Below are 20,346 nucleotides of genomic sequence, written 5' to 3'. Positions count from 1 at the left end.
GTACTGAAAAGAACAGTGAAAAAAATATCTAATAATAAATAACAAAAAAAAACTCAGGCAATTTTTTTTATTTATTTTATGGTGTTCATAAAAATGAGCCGGCATCATGATTCTCCGGGTCATTCAGGCGACAGTAAGCCTGATGTATTATTCCGATTATTAATCATTATGTATTATTGCTATTTATTACTATTATTTTTGTCATTTACTATTATTAATAATATTTATTTATTATTGTTACAATTATTATTGTTTGCTGTTTTTGTTATTACTATTTACTAATATTTATCCTAAATCATGGTTTGTTATTATTAGTTATTACTGTTTTCTGTTATTATTTCTAACTATTATTTACTATAAATTATGATTTATTACTATTGTAATTGTTTATTATTAAGCATTATGATTTATTAGTTTTCTATTATCATTATTAGTTATTGCATTTTTTATTATTACTTCTTTTAAGGGTTAAAAAGTTTTTTGGGTTTTTTTTTAGAACTTTGTTGTACACTCTGTGTCTCCACTTTTTTTCCTGTTTCTGCTGATGGGGCCGCGGTTCTTTTCACAGTGGTTTTCCCTGTATCATTTTGGGAAACATTTGATCGCTTTTTCTATCGATTTTCAGCATTTTCATTTTTTGTACGCGGCCTGACGTGTCGCGGAGTTTCTTGTATATCTTCATGGCACAGACTTATATGAATGTGACAATATCAAATATGGGTTTCTGGTTTTTTTTATTTAATAGATGGAAAAACCGGGGGTGATTACAGTTTTTTGTATCAGTCCCCCGGAGCCCTGCAGTGAAGTGTGGCGCTCAGCCCCGGGCTGGAGGCGGCAGTGCCAGTGACGGCCGCAGCGCTGCGCACTTGTATGTATGTGAGCCGTGACGTCACGCCGCAGACAAGCGCTGAGTGACAGCAGGGCTGTGTAACCATGGAGACGGGCACGCCTCCTGTCTGCAGTGACTTCCGCTTCCGGCGGTCTGTACCTGAGTCAGTGTGGACTGTGGAGCCGGGATGTGATTGCTGCGGAGCGGACGGTGATCCGGGCGGGGGTAGGTGTGATGTGAGCCGGCCAGGACCGCGCCAGCTCCGGGCACAGGGCCGCTGGTGATGCCCGCTGTGTGTCGGGACTGTCAGCGAACACATCAGACCCATGTACACGTCCCTATGGCAGCCATAGAAGCCCCGAGCACTAGTGTGACGGCCCCAAGGGTCAGGTATACTGCTGACGGCCTGGAGAGCTAGAAGCCTGGTTATGTCATGCCTGGGAGTTGTATTCATAATGTGCTATTGTCAGGTGCCCCCAATGTGTGCGGGGGCCGGGCCGCCTCCCTCCCAACCCCCCACCATTCAGGGGGCCACCTCCCTTCTCCCCTCCCCTGCGGGGGGGACCTGGCTGCCTCCCTCCCTTCTCCCCTCCCCTGCGGGGGGGGCTGGGCCACCTCCCTCCCTTCTCCCCTCCCCTGCGGGGGGGACCCGGCTGCCTCCCTCCCTTCTCCCCTCCCCTGCGGGGGGGACCCGGCTGCCTCCCTCCCTTCTCCCCTCCCCTGCGGGGGGGACCGGGCTGCCTCCCTCCCTTCTCCCCTCCCCTGCGGGGGGGACCCGGCTGCCTCCCTCCCTTCTCCCCTCCCCTGCGGGGGGGACCGGGCTGCCTCCCTCTCTTCTCCCCTCCCCTGCGGGGGGGACCCGGCTGCCTCCCTCTCTTCTCCCCTCCCCTGCGGGGGGGACCCGGCTGCCTCCCTCCCTTCTCCCCTCCCCTGCGGGGGGGGCTGGGCTGCCTCCCTCCCTTCTCCCCTCCCCTGCGGGGGGGACCCGGCTGCCTTTCTCCCCTCCCCTGCGGGGGGACCCGGCTGCCTCCCTCCCTTCTCCCCTCCCCTGCGGGGGGGACCCGGCTGCCTCCCTCTCTTCTCCCCTCCCCTGCGGGGGGGACCGGGCTGCCTCCCTCTCTTCTCCCCTCCCCTGCGGGGGGGACCGGGCTGCCTCCCTCTCTTCTCCCCTCCCCTGCGGGGGGGACCGGGCTGCCTCCCTCTCTTCTCCCCTCCCCTGCGGGGGGGACCGGGCTGCCTCCCTCTCTTCTCCCCTCCCCTGCGGGGGGGACCGGGCTGCCTCCCTCTCTTCTCCCCTCCCCTGCGGGGGGGGCTGGGCTGCCTCCTTCTCTTCTCCCCTCCCCTGCGGGGGGGGGACCGGGCCGCCTCCCTCCCTTCTCCCCTCCCCTGCGGGAGGACCGGGGCGCCTCACTCCCTCCCCTGTGGGGGGGACTGCCCCCTCACTGCCTCCATTCATTTTTGTGGGGGGCCAGGCTCTTCCCTGCCCTCTACTCTTGAAAAACCTGAAAATGAAAGCAAACTACTGGGGTACAGTCTTGCTGCCAGAACAGTTTTAAGTGACTGCATCGCCGCTCCCCCCCCTCCCATTCTTTTGCCCCTTTTGAGGATCTTTACCTGTTCATCCATTTTTTGTTACTCTGCTTTCAGATCACAAGTTCTGTCTTCTGCCTAATATAGAAAGGTTTTTACGCAGAGGTCGGATAGCCTGAAGCTGCACCACTGAGACGACGTCACAAGTCGTTGTTTAGCTTTACTTCCTACCTTCTGTGTTTGTAATTTAAAGGTAATCTATCAGCAGATTTTTGCTATCTAATCTGACATCAGCATAATGTAGGGGTAGAGACCCTGATTCCAGCATGTGTCACTTAGGTTACAGCAGTTGTCATACAAAGATTTCTCTGCTGCGGATCTAGGAGAGCTCAAAATGCTGAACCCTGTATAACCCCGCACACACACCACAGATTGGCTGCTTTCTGTGTACACTGTATAATGACAGCTTCTAATCAGTGCTGGGGGCCTGGTTGGACCAGGAGGCTCGAGACCCCTAGTCCTGTAGTGAAAAATAAAAGGAAGGATGATAGTTCTGCATTATTGGGCCACGCCTCAATTCTATGTGCCAAATTATGATGGCATTACCTATCTACAGAATAAAAAATAATGTACTAATGGCTGAGGGTCCGACCGCTGGGACCCCCACCAGTCACACAAGTCACAACTTTTCCCACCTACAAAGAATGGAGAGGTCTGTAATTTTTATCGTAGGGACACTTCACCTGCGAGAGACAGTATCTAAAAATAAAATCCAGAAAATCACATTGTATGACTTGTAATAAACTGCAAATTAATTAATTTAAAATAAATAAGTATTTGATCATCTACCAATCAGCAAGAATTCTGTCTCTCACAGACCTGTTAGTTTTTCTTTAAGGAGCCTCCTACTCTGCACTAATTACTTGTATTAATTGCACCTGTTTGAACTTGTTACCTGTATAAAAGACACCTGTCCACACTCAATCACACTCCAACCTCTCCACCATGGCCAAGACCAAAGAGTGGTCTAAAGGTACTGTCACACTTATGGCCCTTTTACATTTAGCGATGCACCAGCGATCCGACCCGGTCAGGATCGCTGGTGCATCGCTAAATGATCGCTAGTGAGCTTTCATACAGAAAGATCTCACAGCGATGCAGCAGCGACGCAGCGCACGATACTTACCATTCACACACAGCGATCCTGACGTCCTCCCGCGCGCCTCCAGCGTCGCTCGTCTCACACAGCAGGAAGCAGACGACAAGAAATGGAGCCGGACATTCTCGCGCGATCAGCGATGGACAGCGGGGGAGCCGGTCGCTGGTATCACACATAGCGATATCGCTAGCAATATCGCTATAACGTCACAAAACCTGTGACGTTTTAGCGATATTGCTAGCGATATCGCTTAGTGTAAAACCCCCTTAAGCGATGTACCAGCGATCCCGACCAGCAATATGACGCGGTCAGGATCGCTGGTACATCGCTAAGTGGTCGCTAGTGAGCTGCCACACAGGCAGATCTCACCGCTGGGGACGGGGATCGCTACTTACCTGTCACACCAGGCGATCCTGATGTCCTCCCGCCCGGCTCCACGCGTCGCTCGTCCTCACAGCAGGAAGCGCCGCAGGAAGCAGACGACGAGAAACAGTCCTGAACGTTCTCGCGCGATCAGCGATAACCAGCGGGGGAGCCGGTCGTAGGTAAGTATCAGACACAGCGATATCGCTAGCAATATCGCTATAACGTCACTAGTTACAGCGATATTGCTAGCGATATCTCTTAGTGTGACATGCCCTTTAGGCCACCAGGGACCAAATTGTAGCCCTGCACAAGGGTGGGATGGGCTAGAGGACAATAGGCAAGCAGCTTGGGGAGAAGTCAACAACCATTGGCACAATTATCAGAAAATGGCATAAACACAAGATGACTATCAACCTTCCTCGGCTTGGGGCTCCATGCAAGATCTTGCATTGTGGGGTAAGGATGATTCTGAGAAAGGTCAGGAATCCGCTCAAAATTACACGGGAAGACCTGGTCAATGATCTGAAGAGAGCTGAGACCAGAGTCTCAAACATTACCGTTAGTGACCAGGGCTGTGGAGTCGGTAAGCCTAACTACCAGCTCCTAAATTTCCCTGACCTCCATCTCCCCAGCCCGGCCTCACTACTGAGCATATACTTAAAGCGCAGCATAGATTAATCTCAACTAAAGGCCTAGATCCTTAGATCAAGAACAGAACAGACATTTATAGGACACTTCATAACTTTCTAAATTATGAAAACATTTACAGCACATCCTGCACTGAACTATTGAACCCAATTTCTAATATTTTCGGAGTCTTTCCATTTTTTTTTTTTTCCCAACTCCACCAAAATGGACACCGACTCCAAAGCCCTGTTGGTAACACACTACGCCGTCATGGATTAAAATCCTGCAGGACAAGCAAAGGTACCCCTGCTCACACCAGCACATGTCCAGGCCCGTTTGAAGTTCACCAATGACCATCTGGATGATCCAGAGGAGGCATGGGAGAAGGTCATGTGGTTAGACAAAACCAAAATAGAACTTTGGTATCATTCCACTCTCCGTGTTTGGAGGAAGAAGGATGAGTGCAACTCGAACACCGTCCCAACCATGAAGCATAGGGGGGGAATCATCATACTTTGGGGGTAATTTTCTGCAAAGGGGACAGGACAACTGCACTGTATTGAAGGGAGGATGGATGGAGTCATGAATCACAGGATTTTGGCCAACAACCTCCTTCCCTCAGTAAGAGCATTGAAGATGGGTGGTGACTGGGTCTTCCAGCATGACAATGACCCAAAAAAACAACCAGGGCAACTAAGGAGTGGCTCCGTAAGAAGCATTTCAAGGTCTTGGCGTGGCCTAGCCAGTCTCCAGACCTGAACCCAATAGAAAATCTTTGGAAGGAGCTGAAAACTCAATGTTACCCAGTGACAGCCCCGAAACCTGAAAGATCTGGAGATTTGTATGAAGGAGTGGGCCAAAATCCCTGCTGCAGTGTGTGCAAACCTGGTCAAGAACCACAGGAAACGTCTGACCTCTAATTGCAAAAGTTTCTGTACCAAATATTCTGTTTTTCTATTGTATTAAATGCATTTTATTATATGAAATAAGTAATTTAATTATTTGAAAATCATACAATGTGACTTTCTGGCTTTAATTTTTAGATGCTGTCTCTCACAGGTGAAGTGTACCTTCGATTAAAAATTAAACCTCTCCATTCTTGGTAGGTGGGAAAATGTTTAAAATCGGCAGCGAATCAAATACTTATTTTCCCCACTGTATGTGTGACCTAAGCTCCATTCAAAGGAGACTCTGCAGGGCTCCATAGTTGTGATCAGTGGGGTATTTTGCCTAGGAAAAAACAAAATTTGTCCATTCAAGTCGATGGGACCCCAAAAACTGACAGCACACAGAGCAGTTGTTGGGAGACGCATACTTTGGTGAGTACTACAACCCTCGTGATAGTGGTTGCCATCCAAACACATAAATGTCCCCTTATTCGCCCTCAGGATCTAGTATTGAATTTCGGCTCTTACTAGGAGCGACATTGAGGGGTTTCATGTGGAAAAGATCGAAACCTTGGCAGCATTTAAACTCTGAGAGGGAAGAGACGTTCGAGGGTCCACGATGTCGGAATGTAATAAAGAGCTGGTGAATCTGGTGTGGGGAGAGAAAAACGGTAAAGGCCTGGTGGACTCCATCTTCAGCCGGTGGACACAAGGTGAGCGGTATGAACGTGAGAGATGAAGGAGCAGTTTCCGTATATCTGTCAAACAGCCTCGATCCGTCCTGCATTCAGGATTATATGTATACTAGCTATGAATCGGTTCTATGCCCGGGTGGCAAGCATTTTTATTGGTATATGGTCTCCCATCCTGGATGTGCTGCATTCCTATCCTGGTATGTATGGTACCCTTAGCCCGCAATCCTGGTATGTATGGTACCCTCACGCCCCCCCGTCCTGGTATGTACGGTGCCCCCACCCCCCCCCCCCCACCCCATCCTGGTATGCATGGTGCCCTCACCCCCCCCCCCCATCCTGGTATGCATGGTGCCCTCACCCCCCCCCCCCATCCTGGTATGCATGGTGCGCTCATCCCCCCACCCTCCCCATCCTGGTATGCATGGCGCCCTCATCCCCCCCCCTATCCTGGTATGCATGATGCCCTCACCCCCCCCTATCCTGGTATGCATGGTGCCCTCACCCCCCCTATCCTGGTATGCATGGTGCCCTCAATCCCCCCCCCCCCCATCCTGGTATGCATGGTGCCCTCACCCCCCCCCTATCCAGGTATGCATGGTGCCCTCACCCCCCCCTATCCTGTTATTATGGTCCCCTCACCCCTATTAAACTGCACGCATTAAAAAAAAAACATTTATACTCACCTTTCTTCCCTGTGTCCAGTGCTGTCCTGTTCTGGGCGTGTTGTGGTGCCGGACTGGGCGCCTGCGCAGTCCTCGCTTTCCGTCGCTACGTTCTTGAAGACACACTGCAGTGTGTCTTCAAGAAAATGCCGGCGGTAAGCGCGGACTGCGCATGCGCCGATTCCAGCGCTACAACACGCCCACTCCAGACGTCACCTGAAGACGCAAGACCCCGCCGGCAACAGCAACACCGGGTTCGGTAAGGTTTTGCGGAGATCGGCGGTATGCGTTCAGTGCTTGCGCATACCGCGATCTCATGGGGGTCTGCGTCATTCTGTGGGGGATGTGTCACTCTGGGTTCAGACTGCGCAGGCGCGTCGCGCTTGCGCAGTCTATAAAGGCTTCAGACAGAGTGACGCTCCCCCGGTTCTATTATAGATAAGGTTTTCCTTTTCATGCTCTGTAAACTATCCGCTGCTTGGGCAGCTGCTGCCTGGCGTTGGGTGCTGCACGGCTTATTGGTTAGTATCGTTCCCAGTGGCTTCTCTAATACTAGGTCCCCCCCCCCAGTCTCCTCTTGTTACTGGAACTTGCAGGCTTATTTGTCATTATGCCATTTCGTTTAAGGATTTGTCTTCAGTGACTCGGAACCGACGGCTTTGGAGCAATTTGAAGGCGGTCCATGTGCAGTAATCGCACCGGTGCAGGTAATTTGCATTAATTTAACAGCTTTAGTTTGATTTATAGGGGGTTTCCTGACTATGGTTCATTCAGACTTAGGTGTTTTTTTTGTTTTTTTTTTTTGTTTTGTTTTTGTTTTGTTTTTTGCAATGCCAAGTGGTTGATCACATGGATTGACATCTTCTTGCAGTCATGTGATCGCGGATGTCGAAGGCAGGAGGGGCTGACTTTTAGGCATGTGTTCTCTATATCAATAGAGACGGTACAGGGCAGACGGAAAGATTCTGGGACTGTACATTGAAATAATAAAGCCCCACATACACTTCAGGTTAACTTTGACCAATAGTCTAATGTGGATGGTGGTCTCCTGCCTAATTTCTGTGGTTGATTTGTTAAGCCTCTGAGATAAGCCGCTGCCAGAGCGATCTAATAGCAGCTCTCTCATAGAGAAGACAGCAGCTGAGCATTCTTGTGTAAGGGGGCGTTGGACAGCTAATGTGATTGAGGGTCTAAGAAATGCAGTGGAACAATCAGAATCGAGGCGGTACAAGGAATGCACTGGGCCAAGTGTGTGACGTGATACTACACATCTCTAAGGAGTTGGGATTAGTATGGGACTTCTTTTCTTCTTTTTTTTTTTTTTTTTTTTTTTTTTTTTTTTTTTTTATAAAGGTCCTTGGATATCCTCTTTAAAGGGAATCTGTCAGCATTTAATCTGAGAGCAGCACAGTGTAGGGACAATGATTCTTATACCAGCAATATATCATTTACTAGCCCATATGCTGTAGTTCCAATACAATCATTGTTTTATCAGCACAGGACTAAAGATCCCTTTACATTTAGCGATGCACCAGCGATCCCAACAATGATACGACCCGGTCAGGATCGCTGGTGCATCGCTAAATGGTCGCTAGTGAGCTGCCACACAGGCAGATCTCACCAGCGATGCAGCAGCGGTCGTTACTTACTGTACCTGTCAAACGCAGCGAGGGTGACTTCTTCCTCCCGCATCCATGGAGTCGCTCGTCTGCGCCAGCAGCAAGCCGACAACGAGAAATGGACCAGGCCCATCTTGCGCGATCAGTGATATTCAGCGGGGAGCCGGGTTGGAGGTAAGTGTCACATGTAACGATATCGCTGTTGCGTCACTAAATCGGTGACGCTTTAGCGATCTCGCTATGTGTGAAGGGGGCTTTAGTGTCTTGTTCCAGGCAGTCCAACTAATCTGAATAACCCGGCCCCCCCTCACCCCTGGTTGGCAGCTTCCTGTGTACACCGTCTACAAACTGCCAATCAGTGATGTGGGTGGGGTAATACAGGGCTCCGCATTCTCGCCACTGCTACACATCTACAGCAGAGAAAACTGGGACTTGATAAAAACTGCACCAAGAAGTCCAGTAAGTGACACATCGCTGGAATCAGGATCTCTGCCCCTACATTATGCTGCTGATTCCATAGCAAAAAGAACTGCTGTCAGATTCCCTTTAATGGTTTCTGGTGGGAAAACCTTTTGAAGAGCATAAGACCTAGTAACTATAATCCGCCATGTTTTGGGGGTATTTAGTCACAACTTCCTATTGCATAACGTTGATTATTGTTTTGGAGATTTTATAATTTCATTTTTTTTTTTTAATTTTATTCATAGGCCTTTTTGCTAAAAAATCTACTTTTCACTTCAGAGAAATCTCACTGGAGAACTTGTCAAGGTAAATTCCCTCCCCACAAAGCGAGCGAATGCCGAAGTGTTTCCATAAACTAAAAGTTTATTTACTACTAAATACAATGAGGTGAAGACATTCAGGGGGTTAATCCCTGTAACGTCGTCTTCTCCTTGGCTTGGCGCAATGCAAAGTTTTCACAGAAATGTGGCTAGATGGGTTTTCTCTGGACGATGCTGCCTGGCGGCCTCCATTGAAAGCTACAAGGTTGTTAGTCCGTGAATCCCTAGTTAACGACTTGTCAGAGAAGATGCAGCTGATCGGCCTCAACCTGACATTGAGCTGACGGCAGAGAAGAATGAAGTAGTTCGGCAGCTCCCATACAAGTGTTCGGGCCTCGTTACTGTTGTATGCAACTCGGCGGTTATCGGCAGCCATGATAAAACTATTTACTTGGGGTTTTTACATCGGAGATGTAATTCACAGTGCACCAGCCATTGTCATTGCAGCAATGTTAAATCTCTTGTTGGGGGTACTTGTGGCTCCACAGCAGAGAGGTAGTCTTTTAAAGGTAAAAATAGTGATGACCTACGAACCACTACCCTCTTCCCCCACGATCTTGAGAAGGAACCATCGCGGCTTCCACTTCCTCTGAAGCCGGTCCAGTTTATTTAAAAGGGGCAATGGGTGTGGGGTGTCGCTGCGTGAGGAAACGCACAGTGCTCAGGTTTAGGAGGGTCCCAAAGATCAGACCTTCAACCGTTTCAAATTGATGACGTTCTAGATTTGAGCTGAAGGATTCACTCTGCACTTGTCTGATGTGCAGGACTGGATAGACCTCCTGTGATGTGCAGGACTGGATAGACCTCCTGTGATGTGCAGGACTGGATAGACCTCCTGTGATGTCCAGGACTGGATAGACCTCCTGTGATGTCCAGGACTGGATAGACCTCCTGTGATGTCCAGGACTGGATAGACCTCCTGTGATGTCCAGGACTGGATAGACCTCCTGTGATGTCCAGGACTGGATAGACCTCCTGTGATGTCCAGGACTGGATAGACCTCCTGTGATGTCCAGGACTGGATAGACCTCCTGTGATGTGCAGGACTGGATAGACCTCCTGTGATGTGCAGGACTGGATAGACCTCCTGTGATGTGCAGGACTGGATAGACCTCCTGTGATGTGCAGGACTGGATAGACCTCCTGTGATGTGCAGGACTGGATAGACCTCCTGTGATGTGCAGGACTGGATAGACCTCCTGTGATGTGCAGGACTGGATAGACCTCCTGTGATGTGCAGGACTGGATAGACCTCCTGTGATGTGCAGGACTGGATAGACCTCCTGTGATGTGCAGGACTGGATAGACCTCCTGTGATGTGCAGGACTGGATAGACCTCCTGTGATGTGCAGGACTGGATAGACCTCCTGTGATGTGCAGGACTGGATAGACCTCCTGTGGTGTGCAGGACTGGATAGACCTCCTGTGGTGTGCAGGACTGGATAGACCTCCTGTGGTGTGCAGGACTGGATAGACCTCCTGTGGTGTGCAGGACTGGATAGACCTCCTGTGGTGTGCAGGACTGGATAGACCTCCTGTGGTGTGCAGGACTGGATAGACCTCCTGTGGTGTGCAGGACTGGATAGACCTCCTGTGGTGTGCAGGACTGGATAGACCTCCTGTGGTGTGCAGGACTGGATAGACCTCCTGTGGTGTGCAGGACTGGATAGACCTCCTGTGGTGTGCAGGACTGGATAGACCTCCTGTGGTGTGCAGGACTGGATAGACCTCCTGTGGTGTGCAGGACTGGATAGACCTCCTGTGGTGTGCAGGACTGGATAGACCTCCTGTGGTGTCCAGGACTGGATAGACCTCCTGTGGTGTCCAGGACTGGATAGACCTCCTGTGGTGTCCAGGACTGGATAGACCTCCTGTGGTGTCCAGGACTGGATAGACCTCCTGTGGTGTCCAGGACTGGATAGACCTCCTGTGGTGTCCAGGACTGGATAGACCTCCTGTGGTGTCCAGGACTGGATAGACCTCCTGTGGTGTCCAGGACTGGATAGACCTCCTGTGGTGTCCAGGACTGGATAGACCTCCTGTGGTGTCCATTGCAGAAGTGAATATTTTCCTGGTCCGGCTGCCATGGAGGACTAGACCAGGGCAGCGTGAATCGTTTTGCTCAGCTCTGGCCATCACTCCTAAGCGGTAGAGTAAGGCCAGGAACACACTTATGTTTATTACCATCTGCTCATCTTTATGATCATTCTTTTATTTGCTCTTGTCTTTCATGATATTTGGCAGAAGATGATCAGAAGGACTTCTTATGTCAGACGTTTAGCGACATTCTGGAGATGACGGGCCTGAATAACGCCAGCTTGTACTGCCTGACTACCTGGCAGAAAGGGAAAACCACTCCAACACCAGAAAGGGAGCTCCCCGCAGAGAGCAGTCAGCCCGGAGATCAGCCCAGTAAGCGTCTGCCTGTGACAGCCGTTCGGTCTTCTTCATACCCAGTCCTGACCCCTTCCACAAACCCGTCATCAGATCTCATCTTTGGCACATTCTCCGACAGGGAAGTGAATTATCTTTACATGAGCCGCATATATACATTTGTATGCGATTGTACATCGCAATGAAATTCCCTCTCAATTAAGAGGCTTTCTGACCACAGACGTTTGAAGGATTAGGATTGCTGTAGGTTCAACCCCTCCCGATCCTGAAAAATGGGGCTCTGCAACGGATGTGCACATGATTACTAGGAGCCTGACCTCTGGGACCCCCACAGACAGAGATTGGAATGGCTGCAGTGCTGCTATTTTTCCTTAGCAACTGTCCAGTGCAGAAAAAAGTGAAGGCGATGCCGTGCTGCAGCCCCTTCATCCTCAAGATCGGGGCGATCCCAGAGATTGAACCACCAGCAATTCATTAAGTTATGATTAGTGATGAGCGAACGTGCTTGGATAACGTGTTATCCGAGTATCTTGGGCATGCTCAAATGATATGTTCAAGTCCCTGCGGCTGAATGATTTGTGGCTGTTTGTTAGGCAATCCCTGCGAATGTTCTGGCTGTCAGACAGCAGCGAGACATGCAACCACGGGGACTCGAACATATTATTTGAACATGCTCGGATAGCACGCTCGCTTATCATTAGTTACGGTGCCTTATGACATCACGTAGGCGTTTGTGTACAGACTGGGATTCCCTTCATCGGTCGCCAGTGTCCTGACCAGATCTTAACATCCTCCTATACACTTATGGCACTCTTTAGTTTGGTTTAGGAGACCACTGGCTGGTACAGAAATCAAGGTCCGAAAACAGATTGTGAAAATTGTGAAGCCGGCCTATCTGGGGACACCCCTTTAACCGTGCAAAATAATTCTGCTTGCATAGCTGCAGCTCCTCCATACTATTGGGTGTCTATACCGATTCAGTCATGCACATTAAATATATATCAACTGATTGTCAATCAGTCTCCATACAATCTAATGTGTATGGAGGACTCATGACTTGGTGACTCTTGATAAAGATGGAGCTGTTGGACATCAACGTGCCCAATCCTTTTCCAGCAGCTTCCTAGTAAAAACGCACACAGGGTTGGCATAGGTATGGCTAGGGGTAACACCAGATGGCCATCAGCCAAACCATTGATTTAACGCAGGACAGAAGGGAACGCAGACTTAGAAAATATATATATTATTTTTAATTATTTTACAATTTTGTTATATAACTTTTAAGAAGTGTCTTGTTTTTTTTATTAATATACCTTTTTGAGCACATTTCTTTACATCTGAGCAGTAACTTAATGGCTTCTGCCGCTGATTAAACTTTCACATTAAACAGACTTTGTTGTTCCGTTCTGCAGGAACGATTCTGAAAGTACAGAAAGTCTGAAACTTGTCATAATTGCAATTTGCACATCAGAAAATTGCTTGACAGCTGATAAGTATTGATAAAAGGAGACTCCAAGCATAAAACAATTGCCGATTCTTCTCCCGGTTGTAACATCACCGGGGGTGGCTCTAATATGAGGAATTGGGAGATTTGTCTTACTACCTGAACACGGTTCATTTAATTACAAAAACTCCATTTATTATGATCTGCACATGACAGAATGTGCCGAGACTGAGCAATTAATAATCATAAAACCAGTTAAAAGGATTCGTCTCTATAAATTTAAAGGACCTTTAGTACCCTGTTCACTAAAGCAGGGGCCCTATCTTGCGTTACCAGGAATGAAGAGTTGGAAACTCATGGGGGGGGGGGGGTCGAACTTTGCCGAGGTAGTGAATATTGTTGAAATTGCAGCCCAATCTTGAGGACAGGCTGCAGTTCCCACATCACAGACCAGTCACAATTTTGCACCCCATTTTGTATACTTCTTATATACTTCAGTATTACAGTACATAGCACCAATAACCATCTCCTATGAAGCCTGGTCTCTTGCCAGGCCTCATGGGAGCACCAAGATGGAGGTCACAAGACCCAAGTCGACAGAACGTATAATGGGGTGGGCGTGAAATCGCTCCCCCTATTGCATCTATCAGAGATTATCAGCGGCATTGAGATAGTTAAAGGCAGCGATCAGAGATGGCACCTGTTGCTGCTGTTAGAGGGAGGTGGTGACTATTCTTATGTTCTTCAGGGGTCTGATTTCTGGGACCCCGTCTAATATGTTCTGTGGTGCTTGTAGAGGCAATAAAGAATGTGACCGTCGCAGCAGTGCTGCAACCCATCCGTCGTTGCTTTTTCCACATGTTGTCTGGAACTGCAGCTGCACAACCTAGAGTAGGGATCAGGTGCAATACCATTTACAACCTGTACACAGGAGTGGCGCTATTTGGAATCAAGCATGTTTTCTTACCAATTATGGCATCTATTACTCCTCCTAACGTGCTGTATAGTGACTTGATGAGACTGCAGTCATGGGCTCTGGCGGCTGCGCCCCCCACACAGCAGTACTGGTGGGCCCTAAACAGGAATGTGCTAAAGATGATCTGTATCTGTGCCGTCCCTCTGTTAGTACTCCTAGAAGTTTGTGTTACCTTTGGCCATTTCCGTGGGCGTGTACCCGCTCGCAACAAAACTGTCCTACCTGACTGGACAGAGTGGGTGAGCACACACCCCGTTGACATGGGACAACGGTAACACCCAGCTGTCCATGTAATCATACAATTTCCAGAAGTAGTCACAGAGGAACTGCTCAGCTGTTAGAAAGGATTCCCAAGAGTTAAGGCCAAAAATCATTTTTGAGTTTCGTTAAAAAATGTTGCACTGGTTTTTTTTTTTCGTTTGTTTTTTTTTTTATTTAGCAGCGTCTTTGGTTCCCAGCACATTGTAATGTGGGCATGAATCAGCTGAGCAGAGCTCCAAAAAAGACAGTTAGGTCCATATATATTTGGACATAGACAACATTTTTCTTATGTTGGTTCTAGACATTACCACAATATATTTTAAACAAAACAATTCAGATGCAGTTGAAGTTCAGACTTTCAGCTTTCATTTGAGGGTATCCACATTAAAATTAGGAGTTTCTGCTCCTTAACATGTGCCACCCTGTTTTTAAAGGGACCAAAAGTAATTGGACAATTGACTCCCAAGGCTATTTCATGGACAGGTGTGGGCAATCCCTTCGTTATGTCATTCTCAATTAAGCAGATAAAAGGCCTGGAGTTGATTTGAGGTGTGGTGCTTGCATTTGGAAGGTTTTGCTGTGAAGGAAACAAGCGGTCAAAGGAGCTCTCCATGCAGGTGAAACAAGCCATCCTTAAGCTGCAAAAACCCATCCGAGAAATTGCTACAACATTAGGAGTGGCCAAATCTACAGTTTGGTACATCCTGAGAAAGAAAGCACTGGTGAACTCATCAATGCAAAAAGACCTGGGCACCCACGGAAGACAACAGTGGTGGATGATCGCAGAATAATCTCCATGGTGAAGAGAAACCCCTTCACAACAGCCAACCAAGTGAACAACACTCTCCAGGAGGTAGGCGTATCAATATCCAAATCTACCATAAAGAGAAGACTGCATGAAAGTAAATACAGAGGGTTCACTGCACGGTGCAAGCCACTCATAAGCATCAAGAATCAAAAGGCTAGACTGGACATTGCTAAAAAAAAAAAAACATCTAAAAGCCAGCACAGTTCTGGAAGAACATTCTTTGGACAGAGGAAACCAAGATCAACCTCTACCAGAATGATGGAAAGAGAAAAGTATGGTGAAGGCGTGGTACAGCTCATGATCCACAGCATACCACATCATCTGTAAAACCACGGCGGAGGCGGTGTGATGGCTTGGGCATGCATGGCGGCCAGTGGCACTGGGTCACTAGTGTTTATTGATGATGTGACACAGGACAGAAGCAGCCGAATGAATTCTGAGGTATTCAGAGCCATACTGTGTGCTCAGATCCAGCCAAATGCAGCCAAACTGATTGGTCGTCGTTTCATACTACAGATGGACAATGACCCAAAACATAAAGCCAAAGCAACCCAGGAGTTTATTAAAGCAAAGAAGTGGAATATTTAACCTCTCTCTCTCTCTTCTGGTATCTTTCCCTCCTCATTTAAGCATGCCATCATACATCCACTACTTAAAAAACCATCCCTCGACCAAAACTGTGCCGCTAACTATAGACCTGTTTCTAATCTTCCCTTCATCTCTAAACTCCTGGAACGCCTGGTCCACTCCCGTCTTATCCGCTATCTCTCAGAAAACTCTCTTCTCGACCCTCTCCAATCCGGTTTCTGCTCTTTACGTTCTACTGAAACTGCCTTCACTAAAGTCTCTAATGATCTACTAACAGCTAAATCTCATGGTCATTACTCCATGCTAATTCTCTTGGATCTCTCTGCAGCATTCGACACTGTGGATCATCAGCTCCTCCTCACTATGCTCCGTTCCATTGGCCTCAAGGACACCGTTCTCTCCTGGTTCTCCTCCTATCTCTCTGACCGCTCCTTTACTGTATCTTTTGCTGGCTCCTCCTCCTCTCATCTTCCCCTTACTGTTGGGGTTCCTCAAGGATCAGTCCTAGGCCCCCTCATGTTCTTTGTACACTGCCCCTATTGGTCAGACAATCAGTAGATTTGGTTTCCAGTACCATCTCTATGCTGACGACACCCAATTATACGCTTCTCCTGACATCATGCCAGCCTTTCTAGAAAACACCGGCGATTGTCTAAACGCTGTGTCTAATATTATGTCCTCACTATATCTGAAACTGAACCTGTCAAAGACTGAACTCCTTGTGTTTCCTCCCGCTACTAATGTACCTATACCCGACACTGCCATTTCCGTGTGTGATTCTACTATTACTCCCCAGCAACATGCCCGCTGTCTTGGGGTCATACTTGACTCTGAGCTTTCCTTTGTCCCCCACATTCGATCACTGGCTCGCTCTTGTTATCTGCACCTCAAAAACATTTCTAGAATTCAACCTTTTCTTACTTTTGACTTTGCAAAAACTCTTACAGTTTCTCTTTTTCATTCTCGTATGGACTATTGTAAATCCCCTTCTAATCGGTCTCCCTCTTACCAAACTCTCCCCTCTCCAATCTGTCTTGAATGCTGCTGCCAGGATCATATTCCTCGCCAATCGTTACATCGATGCCTCTACCTTGTGCCAGTCATTACACTGGCTACCCATCCACTCCAGAATCCAGTACAAACTTATTACCCTCACCCACAAAGCTCTCCATGGCTCAGCACCTCCCTACATCTCCTCCCTTGTTTCAGTATACCACCCTACCCGCGCCCTCCGTTCTGCTGATGACCTGAGGTTACCATCCTCAATAGTCAGAACCTCCCACTCCCGTCTCCAAGACTATACACATGCTGCGCCAATTCTGTGGAATGCACTTCCCAGGTCAATACGATTAGTCCCCAACCTCCACAATTTTAAGCGTGCCCTGAAAACGCATTTATTCAGACTGGCCTACCGCCTCAACACATTAACCTAATCTATCCCTGTGTGGCACAGCCAAAAGTTTTACCATAACCTGGTTCCCCGCATCATGTTCCCACATGCTTTATGCATCCATTAGCCCTCTGTGTCCGTACTGTCACACACCTAACATTATGGCTGGTCCATACAATCAGGGCAACTGTTACCACCCACCTTTCGTGTCTCCCCTTTTTTCCTCATAGATTGTAAGCTTGCGAGCAGGGCCCTCACTCCTCTTGGTATCTGTTATGATCTGTGTGATTATTGTTATGCTGTAATGTATATTGTCTGTACAAGTCCCCTCTGAAATGTAAAGTGCTGCGGAATATGTCAGCGCTATAGAAATAAAATTTATTATTATTATTGAATGGCCAAGTCAGTCACCTGATCTCAACCCAATTGGGCATGCATTTCACTTGTTAAAGATTAAACTTCAGACAGAAAGGCCCACAAGCAAACAGCAACTGAAAACCACCGCAGTGAAGGCCTGGCAGAGCATCAAAAAGGAGGAAACACAGCGTCTGGTGATGTCCATGAGTTCGACTTCAGGCAGTCATTACCAACAAAGGGTTTTCAACCAAGTACTAGAAATGAACATTTTATTTACAATTATTTAATCTGTCCAATTACTTTTGGTCCCTTTTAAAAACAGGGTGGCACATGTTAAGGAGCTGAAACTCCTAAACCCTTCATCCAATTCTAATGTGGATACCCTCAAATGAAAGCTGAAAGTCTGAACTTCAACTGCATCTGAATTGTTTTGCTTAAAATTCATTGTGGTAATGTCTAGAACCAAAATTAGAAAAATGTTGTCTCTGTCCAAATATATATGGACCTAACTGTAACTGAGTTTAAGGCAAGTTATCAGCACAGAAAAAAAAACACTTTGGCGATATGGGGTTAATCTGCAGGGAAATAATATTACAATCCTGCCTTACGGAAAGTGCGGCTACCAGGCGAAAATAAAGCTATTTCTTCCCGGTAGCTGCTGGCAGAGACGGTGCATAGAGCGGCCATTGTAACGCCATTACCCTGCAGACTAACCCTCTATCTGCAGGTAAATCGCATTTTCCGTGCTGACAGCTTATTGTAAACTCCCTATAATATTGATCCATCTGATGCTTTCTCAGTTGCCTCGTTCTGCTGCCAGCAATAGTCTGTAAAGACCGTGCAACATTTTTAATGAAACCCTATTGCAAAGGTTTTTTAGCAAAAAATCCATTTTAAGGTTTAAAATAGTGTCCTAAAGGAGGATAAACCCCCTCTGAGATTATGTATTGACAACTGTTCTTCAGTTACTCACCCTAGACCGCCTTTCTTGTTTTGTTCTTACTGTTGTCACAGATGTGTAGATAGAAGCAGCGTGTGATTTAGGCATACGTTTTATTATTTTGAGCTTCCCCTTTAACCGGCCACCTCCTCCCGACCTCCTTATTCCGTGGGCTTATGTCTGTAGCTTGTGGCTTGTAACCTTTTTTTCTTCCAGGTGGAGACATTTCCTTCTGTTTCAGTGTTGTTCTGTGTGTTTTATGCAATGTAGTGCTGAATAGTGTCTTTTATGTGTAGCTGCCTTGGCTGCAGAGGAGATTGGCTTTGAGAGATTTCATGCATTAATTCAGTAAGTAACTCCGTCGACGCATTTATACTGGGGGTCTGTTAATATTTCAATGTGCCTGCATTCTGCTTTATTAGGCTGCCGGATTAAAAGTACAAGTCATCTCGTGTCCTCAAAGCTATGAGCTTTTAAAGGAACAGTACACGCAGAAAATGTGCAAAAACAATTAAAAAAATATATATATATCCAACCCTTAATGTTTTTTTTTTTTTTCTACTTTTTCCTTGCTACAATGAAAACTCAAAAACGTATAAAGAAATTTAGTGTCTCAGAGCCATTCCACCACCCCCTTCTCTCCCTCTCTGTCCTGTGTGTGGCTATAAAACAAGCAGCTGCAGCAGGAGCCTCTCCCCTCTGCTGCTAGGGCAAGTGATTGGTAAGCCCCACCCCATGGAATTTGCTGGATCCAATTATCAAAAGTTAATCCACCTTTGTTCACTGGCATTATTTTTTTTTGAGTAAGGACGACTATTTCTTGTTTACTCTTAACTTTAATTTCTGGGTTCACTGTTCCTTTAAAGACTTTATTTTTTTGTTTGTTTTTTCTAAGTAAATATAAGTCCTTGAGATGTTTTCATGTGTAAGCTGTGATCCCTTATTGTGGCTTGGGATAAAGGATGCTGAAGACCTGACCTCCTGCACCACTGGGTCCCTGCTGCAATAGCTGGGATGAGTTTTTTTCCTACTCCTACTTTTTTTTTTTTTTACACGCTTAGGTCCTCACCTGAGTACCTAAAACTGAGTGCCATGTTTAAGTACATTAGGGGCATCTATGAAGTCCCCCCCCCCCCCCCCCCCACAATTGGACTTTAAAGATGTTGTCTAGGCAAAAAAGTTGTATTTCCTTTAATTAGCAAAACACAACTATTTCTCCCAGGAGAAAGCCTGTGGTAACCTGTCGTGGGGACATGTTGTTTTTTTTTTTGTTTTTTTTTTTAATTTTCCCCTGCATGTTGCAGCCTGCTTATGATTGGTCGACACCCTACAGAGGAAGAAGTACACGCCCCCTCTGATTACTCTCTAGTAACGCCCATTTGAGCTGATCATAAATAATAGCCTAAAGTTTACATGTTACTATCTCCATAACAGAGAGGAGAAATTAAAAAATGAAAACTACATCTTCCTCAGTTCTGCAGCCACGGTCCCATGATGTGGCTTGTGAATGGTCTGCTTTAAAGGCATGTAGATATTTATTTTTTTCCTATTCCTGGAGAACTCCCTTTGTCATAAGTTTTTAGGAATGCAGGAAATTTTGAAGGCGTTTTCCCCTTTCTCCACAATCCCTACCGCTCCCTTTTTAAAAAATTTTTTTTTTTTTTTTCCCAAAAAGTAGGCCGGGGTTTATTGGGAGAGAACCTACTTTATTTTGCATTGGATATTACCTTCAATTGATAATGTGGCCAGGCCGGGTGCACAGGATGTGCCAGATTTATTAAGGGATCGGCTGTTTTGTTTTTTTTTTCCTAGGGGTGCTCCAGTAACAAACAGAATAAAATCATTAACTTGACAGGTGAAGGCTACTCAAGGGCTTACATTTACTATAGATATTTTGCTGGTGAGAGTCTTTATGCACTTTAGTTCATGTTTCAAATCAGAGTTTGTTTTTTCTTAAGTATGATCTATTTATTTCTGAAGTCCGATGCTTTATTGTACCGTGCTTTATTACCTGTGGTATTTCCATACTACT

General features: G+C 47.1%; 1 protein-coding gene across 6 annotated transcripts in view; it reads left to right on the top strand.

The window, feature by feature from the left end:
* The first annotated feature begins 941 nt into the window (after nucleotides 1-941).
* Nucleotides 942-20,346, top strand: part of MINDY3 (MINDY lysine 48 deubiquitinase 3) — a 108,496-nt gene continuing 89,091 nt past the window's right edge. The window contains exons 1-8 of one of the 6 annotated variants that reach the window (XM_073581942.1): nucleotides 942-1,054; nucleotides 2,477-2,612; nucleotides 5,746-5,830; nucleotides 5,930-6,111; nucleotides 7,383-7,462; nucleotides 9,082-9,142; nucleotides 11,401-11,568; nucleotides 18,611-18,662. In XM_073581942.1, coding sequence (XP_073438043.1) covers nucleotides 6,018-6,111; nucleotides 7,383-7,462; nucleotides 9,082-9,142; nucleotides 11,401-11,568; nucleotides 18,611-18,662 — 455 coding nt within the window. In that variant the 5' untranslated portion in view covers nucleotides 942-1,054; nucleotides 2,477-2,612; nucleotides 5,746-5,830; nucleotides 5,930-6,017. Of the gene's footprint in view, nucleotides 1,055-2,476; nucleotides 2,613-5,745; nucleotides 5,831-5,899; nucleotides 6,112-7,382; nucleotides 7,463-9,081; nucleotides 9,143-11,400; nucleotides 11,569-18,610; nucleotides 18,663-20,346 lie in introns of all 6 variants that reach the window. The other 5 variants (XM_073581943.1, XM_073581941.1, XM_073581945.1 and 2 more) reach the window with 5 other exon arrangements.

Source organism: Dendrobates tinctorius, unplaced genomic scaffold (genome assembly GCF_039654945.1).
Source record: "Dendrobates tinctorius isolate UK_male_01 unplaced genomic scaffold, ASM3965494v1 ptg000070l, whole genome shotgun sequence".
NCBI lineage: Eukaryota > Metazoa > Chordata > Amphibia > Anura > Dendrobatidae > Dendrobates > Dendrobates tinctorius.
The sequence above is the reverse complement of the archived record's forward strand: the minus strand, read 5'-3'. Positions and strand labels throughout refer to the sequence as shown.